This window comes from Myotis brandtii, unplaced genomic scaffold (assembly GCF_000412655.1).
Source record: "Myotis brandtii unplaced genomic scaffold, ASM41265v1 scaffold486, whole genome shotgun sequence".
Lineage (NCBI taxonomy): Eukaryota > Metazoa > Chordata > Mammalia > Chiroptera > Vespertilionidae > Myotis > Myotis brandtii.
Genome location: NW_005368569.1, coordinates 997,571 through 1,007,789, shown reverse-complemented (window position 1 = coordinate 1,007,789; position 10,219 = coordinate 997,571). Strand labels below are relative to the sequence as shown.

The window sequence follows — 10,219 nt, the reverse complement described above, 5'->3', positions numbered from 1 at the left end:
TATTATCTCAAACATGAAAAAATATATATATATATATATATATATATATATACATATATATATATCCCTCTGACATACTTCCTCCCACTTCCTAGGCCAGGAGGCCATGCCTCCTTCCCAGATTTATGCTTCAGCCCCCTGTGACCTCCTCGGGGGTAAACTGAGCCCTTACCCCTCATCAGGTGGAGATGTTCTAGAAGTAGAATGAAGGTGGTTTGGGCAGTCATGGCTGGGAGTGGCTGGCCCAGCCCTGTCTGAGAACTGGTGCCAGGTTGTGCCTGCCCAGGGGCAGAGAACCAGCCTCTGCCAGACCCAGGAGTCTGGGTTGGCAGGGGCCTCCAGGGAAGAGAAGGGAAGGGGGCAGGAGCCCCAGCAGATAAGGCAGGGCCTGGCAGGGGCAAAGGAATGAAGGGCAACCAGAAGGAGAATAGCCCCTAAGCCACTCCACCCCTCAGCTCTCAGCCCATAGCCTCCCTTCGTTCTTAGTCCTGCCCCCCACCCTCACCCTTGGTCAGAAACCCGGTGAGCCAAACGCTTAGCATGCCCAGGGCTCTGGAGGGCCACAGAGTGGGTGGGGGGCCAGGGCTGGCTCCGGTTGGCTCCAGCTGAATCCAGCAGCTCACTGGCACCATCTGCTGGCCTTGGGGGGAGGGCGTGGCTCTGAAGGGGATAAAGTGAAGGCTGCTGGATTTGAGGATGGGGAACCAAAGTGCTGAGTATGGGGTGCCAGGTGGCAGTCTTCAAGAGCTCAGGCTCTGTCTCCTGATTGCACAGCAGGGTTCCTGAAGTTAAACACTCCTATCGCCTCTTCCTCCCTCTGTGACCAGCTTGGAGGAGGCAGCAGAGTCCTGGGAAGGCCCTGCCCTGCACTCTGCTCACCCCTGGCACCCCATCACCCTTCCCTCCTGGCATAATGCAGAGGGGCCCCAATGGCCAGTCTCTCCCCCTGGTTCTGAATCCCATCCTCAAAGACAGCACTCTTCCATTGAGTTCCTTCTGTGTGTTAGGCCCTGTGCTGGGCACCATGGATATAAGTGCTAACCACTGGCCCCTTCCCCACAGCAGCACACTCGGGCTCTGGCCTCTCCCACTGGTAACCAACTACAATAAAGAATTTCTTGCCCTAGCCGGCTTGGCTCAGTGGATAAAGAGTCAGCCTGCGGACCGGAAAGGTCCCGGGTTCAATTTTGGCCAAGGGCACATGCCTGGGTTGCGGGCTCGATCCCCAGTTCGGGGCAACCAGGAGGCAGCCGATCAATGATTCTCTCTCATCATTGATGTTTCTATCTCTCTCTCCTCCCTTTCTCTCTGAAATCAATAAAGAAATATATATTTTTTAAAAATTTCTTTCATCCTGGCCAGTTTGGTTCAGTGGTTAGACAGGTTCCATTCCTGGTCAAGGGCATGTACCTAGGTTGCAGGCTAGATCCCCTGCCCAGGTCAGGGTGCATGTGGGAGGCAACAATCGGTGTATCTCTCTCCCTTCAATGTTTCTCTCTCTCCCTCCCACCCCCTTCCTTCTGCACTCTCTAAAAATCAATGGAAAAATATCCTCGGGTGAGAATTTAAAAAAAAAAAAGAACTTCTTTCACCTCAATCCTCTACCCCTTTCCTCACGCATTGTTCTCACACACACCCCGCCCCCATTCTCAGCCATGTTTCTCTAAAATCGCCTGCAATCACCATCCCCACTCTCCCCTCCCCCAGTCTAGCTCGGAGTCAGCTTCCCCTCCTGACCTCACCAAAGGTCACCAGTGAATGCCATTTTAGTCCCCAAATACCCTGGACACATCTCTGCTTTCAGTTAACTTGGCTTCCTTGAAGCTTCTGCCCTGTGGCAGTCCTCATGCCCCAGCCCCTTTCTCCCTTGGGCGCCCCCCTACCCCTCTCACTCCCCTTCTGGAGCTTCTCTTTCTTTGGGTGAAGCTCTGGCTGTGGGGACCCCTCCCTCAGCATGAGCTCATCTTCCCACTCACATGCTGGTGACTCCCACACTCCTTTCCAGCCAAGGCCTTCTCACTCTTGACTCCAGGCCCAAAGTCCAGCTGCCCCGAGAGGCCTCCCTTGGATACCCATAGGCCCCTCACGCTCAGCAGGCCCGAGATGGTCTCATCATCTTCCCTAGTTCTGACAGCCCCCCACCCCCACCCCCATTACCCTTCCTCTGCATTCCCTGCACTGGCCTCCAAACCTCTTGCTCTGTCCCAGCCTTTGCTTGGGTGCAAAGCCTCATACTAGCCCTCTGTAGTAGGCAGCATTATTACAATTTTACTTTCAACGAATCTGAGGCTTCCTGCGGCTAAGAAAATTGCTCAAGGTCTCAAGCTCAGGTGCACTTGAGTTTGAATCTTGGACCAGTGGCAAGATTCAAATTCAGGTGTCAGTGCAGGGCCATGTTTACAGGGCCTCCTGGACTTCACAATGAGGGAGAGAACTGGTGATGGTCTTGAGCAAATGAGATCCCTGTTCCAGTTGGCTGGGGAATGGATCTGGGGGCAGGGGAAGAGTGGAGGCTGGGAGTCCTGTTGCTGCATGCCGACCAGGGGACAGAAGCAAGGTCTATTTTGGACAAACCGGGCCCGAGGTGCTTGCAGACCTGCAAGAGTTCTGCCCAGAGGTAGCTGGAAGCGTGTGGTTCCTAGCACATCACTCACATGGCCTGGGACTCCTCGTGCCCTGGGCATGAACTGAACCCTCTCCCCATTTTCCGAGGTAGCCCATCCAGGCTGTGCACCTGGAAACCAGGCCCTTCGGTTACCGGGGAGAGGGGAAAGTGAGACGCAGGAGCATCACTCGTGTTTTCAAACTGTGTGGTACCCTCCTCTGAATTTCTATTTTGCCTCCAGAATTGGAGGCAGGTGTTTGGGTGTTAGGGCCCTCAAGTTGGGAAGCACAAAGATAAAGTGTCCCAAAGGGTTTTCTGGACCAGCCCCAGGGAAAGGCAAGCCTTGGCTGGGAACATTCGCAGGGAGAGTTCGGCTGACTCACCGGCCTTCTTGGATCTTGCCGTGTGGCTTTGAGCTATTCATAATCCTCTGTTATATTTACTGTGTTTGCTGTATGCCAGTCCTTGTGTCCAGCTCGCTCGTACTTTATTTACTTATGCTATTCTCACATCATCACTATGAAGCAGGTACTAGCACATCACTCACATGGCCTGGGAGCCTGGGAGATAGCTGACTCACCTCCTCGTGCCCTGGGCATGAACTGAACACCCTCCACATTTTCCAAGGCTCCCCATCTGGGCTGCGCACCTGGAAATCCCCTTCCTATAAAGAAGAAAACAAATTCAGAGAGGTTAAATGGCATGCCCTGCGTCACACAGCCCCCCAGACACTACGTTCCTAACCACAGGCAGCACTACCCCCTGGCCTTCCGCCGCGGAGGTTGGCATGGTGCAGTAGGCAATACCCAGGCAAAAGCCCATCAACCTTTTAAAATTTGCTTCTGGATTAGAAACATGTCTCCCAACAGTAGAATTAAGGCAAGTGGTTCAAACTAATTCCAAAACGTGCTTCCTTACAGCTCCTATCACCCCCAATCCAGGCCTTTTCTTGGCAGAACAACTGCAAAAGATACAAAAATTAGTTGCTGTTGGCTGACTGGTTTAATTTATTTGCATATACATAACTCAGCCCCACCCCTGGTGGCTAATACCAGGCGTGGGGAAGCTGTGGCTGTTTTCTGATTGCTGGTGGGGAGGCCTGTGTGTGTTGTTTTTTTAAATAAACTGAAACCAGATGGAAGGGGTTTTTGTTCACAGCCTGGCCTAAAATGTTCTCCCGCAAATTCCTTGAAAAGCCAGCCACCTATGAGTGGTGCCTATTCTCCTTGGAGGTCCCTCGATACTGAGATGTAATAGTGAGCAGGGCTGGGGTTTCTAACGTGAAAACAAAAGGAGAGAAAGAAGCTTCTAGGCCCAGGGGCTCTCGGGAACGGGAACGGGGTCATCTCCTGATTTGGGTCCTGGGCTGTGGCTTGAGTCAGAATCACCTGGACCAACCACTTGGTGAAAAAATGTGGATTCCAGACCCCCCCACATACACAACCATTTGCAGCACTAACTACCGGCAGGAGCCTCCAACTCTCAGAACGGGTTGATTTTTGAGTCAGTGGAAGGGGTTACTCCCACCACCCCCTGAGGTGGGCCAGTGGTTCAAGGTGGTTATCGAAATATTTTTAACTGCCAGCCAGGTCGAGGGCTTTGTAATGTCCCTCGAACACCTCGTTAAGAGGTTCCTTGTTCAGAGAGATGAAGCAAGTGTGCCCACGGGTCAGGGCGCCAGGGGCTTCGCCTTTTTCTTTGGAACGTGAATGGGGCATTGTCGTGGTGAAAGTCTGACCCAGTCCCCAGGCAGGGGAGAGCCTTTCTCTTCCAGCTCCGACCTTCATCCCCAGCTCAGAGCACTGTGCTTTTGGATTCCGAGCCTTTTCAGATAATTGTGTCAGGTTACATAAGGTTTCGGAGCTAGGAACAAAGGAAATTCCACAGGGAGCAGGCCTGAGAAGTTCCCGCATATAATTTGCTTTAAAGTATTCGAGGAAAAATGCAGGTGTCCCAGCCCTGTGCATTTTTGAGATAAAGTAGGAACAGCCAACAGCTTTGATGCAGGTACCCTTTCCCCATAGAAATGAGCACGCGGTGATAATACCCCTCCCGCAGGAGCACGTGCGGGGCCGGGTGGAGGTCGTTTGCAAAAAGGGCACGTTTGACCTCATGGACCCAGGATACCTTTTTCCACCCTTGCTGCATCTCAGGTGACACATGTGGTAAATATAAGCCTTCGGTTGTCCAAGAAACATAAAATAAAAAACTGAATTACTGGCAGCCAAGCCTTAAAGTCTTTGGTCCCTAGGACTCCGCAGACACATTTTCCATATGCCATGATTTTTTTGTTTTGTTTTGTTTGTTTGCCTCCAAGGGATGGCCCTGTGGCAGCTCTGTTGCATAAGGTGCTGTTTCCAAACACCTTGTTCCCAACTGGAGATACAGAATAGGTTTTATCTAGATCCCAGAGAGTTCTGGAGGGGTGACATGGTGTTCCCAACGGCACTGGTTATAGTCAACAGTGGGAAAGCTGCCAGAGCCTTCCCACCAAGGAAGCTGGGAGAATATTCTAAACACTGAGCGGCAGTTCTTTCTTACAGCACAGAGCGGTCATAAAAACCACTTAACAAGGAAAAATTAATGGGAGGAAAATGTCTTGAAAGTAGCAAATGAAAAACAACTTTACGAGGGACATGGAAAAAATAGATTTACTACCAAGGGATGGTAATATAGGAAAGTCATTTTACACCAAAAATAATTCAAGGAGTGGTATTTACTTTACAAAGGGCCTCACACAAGAATTCCTATAAATAGCACACTCCTTTCCTTTGTTCTTTCCTTTCCTCCTTCCTTCCTCTGTTCCAGGCTCTGTGCTAGGGAAGCCATGGTGAGCTAGAAAAAACATCATTCCTCCTCTGTGGGCTCTCTGGCTGGCTGGAGGGACAGCCCCTAATCAGATCACTCCACACTCAAGGAGCCATGGACGGAAGGAACTAGAAAGCAGCGTCCCATGGTGCGATGGCAGCGATGCTTCCTCTGTTCTGAGGGCCAGAGAGAGCTTTCCCCGAGAAAGTGATGTTCCAGGTAGGGAGAGCGTCGCGTGCAAAGGCCCTATAGAGAGGGAGCCTGGTCCTTTGAGGAAAGGGAGGCCATCGAAGCGGCAGGGGTCAGCCAGAGCCACGGAGCAAAGGAGGTCTTGGAGGCTGTCGTGTGGAGGAGGTTTTGATTCTAATTTTATGGGATATAGAAATACCACTCCCTGGGGGAGCAGGGAAGAGTCACTGAGCATTGTAAGCAGGAAGTAAAAGAATCAGCTTGGCTTAAAAAAAAAAAAAAAAAAAGACGGCCACAAGCTGTGAGGAGAACGGACTGACAGTGTGGGAGCCCACAATGGAGGCAGAAAGACCAGTCAGAGGCCTCGGTGCTTGCTGGGACAAGAGCTGCTGGTGGTCATGGGGACGCGCCAAGTGGATGGGCTGAGTCATCCAGGGCCCATTGGAAAGGGTACCGTGACCCAGATGAAGTGGACTCGGCAAGCAAGAGCTGTGGCTGACCACGTCCCACCCAGGTTAATCTGATCATGAACATTTAATTCTATTAGCTGATGAAATGGTTAGCATCATTCCTGGTAGAAAGACAAAAAAAGGTTTCGATTATGTGTATCAGTGTCTACTACCAACTGAGTACTCTGTGCGTTTATAGGCCTGACCACACTTTCAGCCCTATGCAGTAGCTATTGTTACCTCCATTTCACACAGGAGCAAACTGAGATTTAGGGGAGCTAAGGAATTTGCCCAGCTGGCGACTGGCAGAACTGGGATCGAAACAAATAACCACTGACCTGCCCTGGGACACGTGACAAGTCCCAGGAAGCCTGAGTAGGCGTTGGCCCAAAGGACAGGCCACCGGCTCCAGCCCAGGAGTGTCTTCTGGCATTTTTTTGGAGCCGCGTAAGCTGGCTTAGGATCTTCTCACACGTGTGTGTGCATAAGCATTCCCAATTACAGTTGAGCTTTACTCCCTGTGAACCCTGGGCAGACCTGCCTTGTAGATCATGGGCAGGAACAAGTCCTGCTCAAGGGGCTGACTGACTTCTGTTCCAGAAAAATGTGTCACATTTTCAAAGAAATTGTACAAAGCGGGTGGGAGGAGCTGTAACAACACTGCAAATAATGGGAACCCTGTGGGAAAAGGCCTGGGGGTGGGACTGAATGCTGCAGGTTCCAGGAGTTGCACAAGCCTCACTGGGCACAGGGATGAGGAGATGAACAGGCGTTTGCTGAGCACGGCTACTGGGAGCCATGCTTTGTCTAAAGACAAAGGAAACCCCGCACTATCTTAAACAGAAGACTGATTAGGTGATGTGTTCAGGTTAGGAAGATTTCTACCCTCTGCCTGCCGGGGAGCAGGCAACGTGTGGCCTTCCTCGGAAGTGATGCCCTGGGCAGTGTCAGGCTCTGGATTGGAAGCCACGTGATGATGACAAACTCAGAAGATTACCATCAAACTGCCCATGCCTCAAGCAAATTTAAAATGAAAAAGCTGTCAGGGCGTCCTCAGAAAGCCTGACTTGGAGTCACTCAGACACACATCAAGGGAGTCTGAGCTGTCAGTTGGATTTTTGTTTCAAATGAAACAGCTTTCATTGGTTAACGTATGTGTACTTAACCCTATCTGAAACCTACTGTACTAGTTTCCTGTTGCTGCTATAACAAATCGCCACAAATTCAGTGGCTTGAAACAACACAAATTTATTATCTTAAAGTTCTGGAGGGCAGGAGCTTGAAATGGGTCTCCCTGGACTAAAGTCAAGATGTCAGCAGACGGGTTCCTTCTGGAGGTTCTAGGAGAGTATGTTTTATTGCCTTTCCCAGCTTCTGAGGCCCCTACATTCCTTGGCGCATGGCTTCTTCCTCCATCTTCAAAGCCAGCAGTGTAGTATCTTCAAACTTATCTAACTTTTTTGTTGTTGTTAATCCTCACCCAAGGATATTTTTTCCATTGATTTTTAGAGAGGTTGGAAGAGAGGGGGAGAGACAGAGAGAAAAACATAGATGAGAGAGACACATCGACCCGTTACCTCCCGCACATGCCCTGACCGGCACTGGGGATCCAGTCTGCAACCAAGGTACATGCCCTTTACCAGAATTGAACCTGAGACCCTTCAGTCCGTGAGCCGACACTCTATCCACTGAGCCAAACCAGCTAGGGCAAATTTATCTGACTTTTGCTTTCAGCGTCACATCTCCCTCTCTGACCTTCTCCCTCTTATAAGGGCTCTTGTCATCACACAGAATGTATGTGGATAATCTTGCATCTCAAGATCCTTACTCACATCTGCAAAGTCCCCTTTGCCATATAAGGTAACATATTCATAGGTTCCAGATATTAGGATGTGGACATCTTTGGGGGCTGCTATTTTGGGGACTTAATTTGTTAAAGTGGGACTACACCCACTTTAACAAATTAAGAGAAAGAATGGCAAGTCTGGGAGCTAGGAGAAGGATGGACTGGAAGCAGGCAGGTTGATGTTAGGGAGACCAGACCAGAGGCTGCTGCAGAGACAGTAAGGAAGATGCTGGTGGTCTGGGCAGGAATGGAGTGGAAAGAATGAACACAGGACATGCTTCAGAGGGAGGACTGCCTGGTCCTGGGAACTGTGGGGTTAGATGGGCAAGGACTAGGAGGAGACTGGGTAGATGGTAGTGCCCTTCGGAGGGCCCAAGGGGAAAAGCAGGTTTGTGGTGAGGACAGAGAGGCATGTAGGGACGTGTTGCATCTAGATACCCAGGGAACATTCAGGAGAGGTGCCTAGGAGGCAGGTGGACCCAGAGTCTAGATAGCTGTGACTCTTGCAGCCTTCTCTCCCTGTGGGCATACACGGGCTTATTCTCCACCCTGATTTCTGGGTTACCATCTCTGTTTGATCCTAAGTTCTCCTATTCCAGATAAGAGTTGAGAGGCCATCTTGTATTTCTGAGACTATTGATTTTTCTTTTGTGTGTGTGAAAATGTAAGATCATTGCACAAGCAATGATAATCATTTATTCATTAAAAAGAATAATCATTCCTTCTCAAATATTATTAATGGACAAAACATATTCTCTGAAAATAACAGTTGGCGGCACTAAGAATTCTTTTTTTTTCTTAACCCTTTGAGTGCCAACCAATATCCTAGGAACTATGCTAAAATTGCCAAGGCATTTTTGCTGATTTTACAGCAGTTTAGGAAAAAAAATTATGAATCGCAAGTAAATGAAGTTACATATTCAAAAACTTAAGGAAACCTTTACTACACTGACATATTTAGCAATATCATCATCACTAATAAAAGCAGACTTAGAACTGGACGCCATTTCGAAGCTTTGATAGCGCTCCCGGCACTTTTGGCGAAAGACAGGAGGCGCGCGATCGTGCTCCCTGGCACTCTAGGGGTTAATTAAGGTATTACATGTGTGTCCTTATCCCCTCATTACCGCCCTCCACCCCCGAGACTACTGATTTTTATTCCACATCAAGTTTGAGTTTATCAGTCCTGGAAACAAGACTTTAAGTCATAGAGATAGCCCTGGGCGGTATGGCTCAGTTGGTTGGAGCAGTCCCATGCAGGTTCAATTCCCAGTCAGGGCACATGCCCAGTTTGTGGGTTCAATCCCTGGTGAGGGGGCGTACAGGAAGCAGCCGATAGATGTTTCACTCTCACACTGATGTTTCTCTTCCCCTCTCCTTTCCTCTCTCTTTAAAAAAAGAAAGCCCGAGTTCATGGGCGAGTCCATTCTGAGTATCCCCAAGGAAAAGGGGAGAGCTTTCAGGGAAACCAGGTCCACAGGGAGGTTCCCCAGGCCGGGAAAGGGAAGAGAGTCTGCAGGCCCTGGAACAGAGGACGCAGGCGCCTGTCCTGTGTCAGCCCCGGGGAAGCAGAGCCTAAACCTCAAAGTCCTTGTGGATAGGACAGTGGCTATGGCGTCAGTGCTAGAGAGGACTCAGGACCACAGGATGCTTTTCAGACTGTGGCTGTAGGAGATCCTGGTCCATGGAATAACCTGGGTAAGAGGAGCTCAGTGGAGACCAAGGTTAAATTTCCCACCAGGCTGGAAGACGAGGGCTCCCAGAGGGATTTATGCTTGATTTACAGGAAATAAAGAAGATACTTTACACAACGTATTTTAAGCCAGTGGTTCTCAACCTTGGCTGCACATTAGAATCACCTGGGAGTCTTGTTAAAATCCTGATTTCTGGGCCTCATCATTAGTAACAAACAGAACTTCCGGAGGATGAGGCCCAGAAATCAGGATTTTAACAAGATTCCCAGGTGATTCTAATGTGCAGCCAAGGTTGAGAACCACTGTTTTAAGCTCTAGTATTTCACCCTTTATATTATGGAGCTCCTGCATATTTATTTGTCTAGCTCTGTCTTCCCCTTCGCCTGGAATCTCCATGAAGAGCAGGGACCTCATGGGTGTTCCCCACCGTATGTCCGGTGCCCTGCACATACGCTTGTTAAAATGTGCAGGAATCTCCCCGAGGACGGTGGTCTCGGGAGAAACTGGAAGCGGGCGCTTTTGGAACAAGTTAGGGTTTCGAGAAGACAAGGTGTGGGTAGGGATGGCGGGGGACGAGTTTTCTAGGAGAAAGGCTGTGGAGGAACCGGGAATGGGCCGGCCGGCGCGC

General features: G+C 50.0%; 1 protein-coding gene across 1 annotated transcript in view; it reads right to left on the bottom strand.

The window, feature by feature from the left end:
* Positions 1–6,502, bottom strand: part of HSD11B2 (hydroxysteroid (11-beta) dehydrogenase 2) — a 14,364-nt gene extending 7,862 nt beyond the window's left edge. The window contains exons 1-2 of the mRNA XM_014547822.1: positions 6,390–6,502; positions 3,186–3,269 (exon numbers count right to left, since the gene is read on the bottom strand). Coding sequence (XP_014403308.1) covers positions 3,186–3,204 — 19 coding nt within the window. The 5' untranslated portion in view covers positions 3,205–3,269; positions 6,390–6,502. The remainder of the gene's footprint in view (positions 1–3,185; positions 3,270–6,389) is intronic.
* Between the last annotated feature and the right edge of the window lie 3,717 nt (positions 6,503–10,219).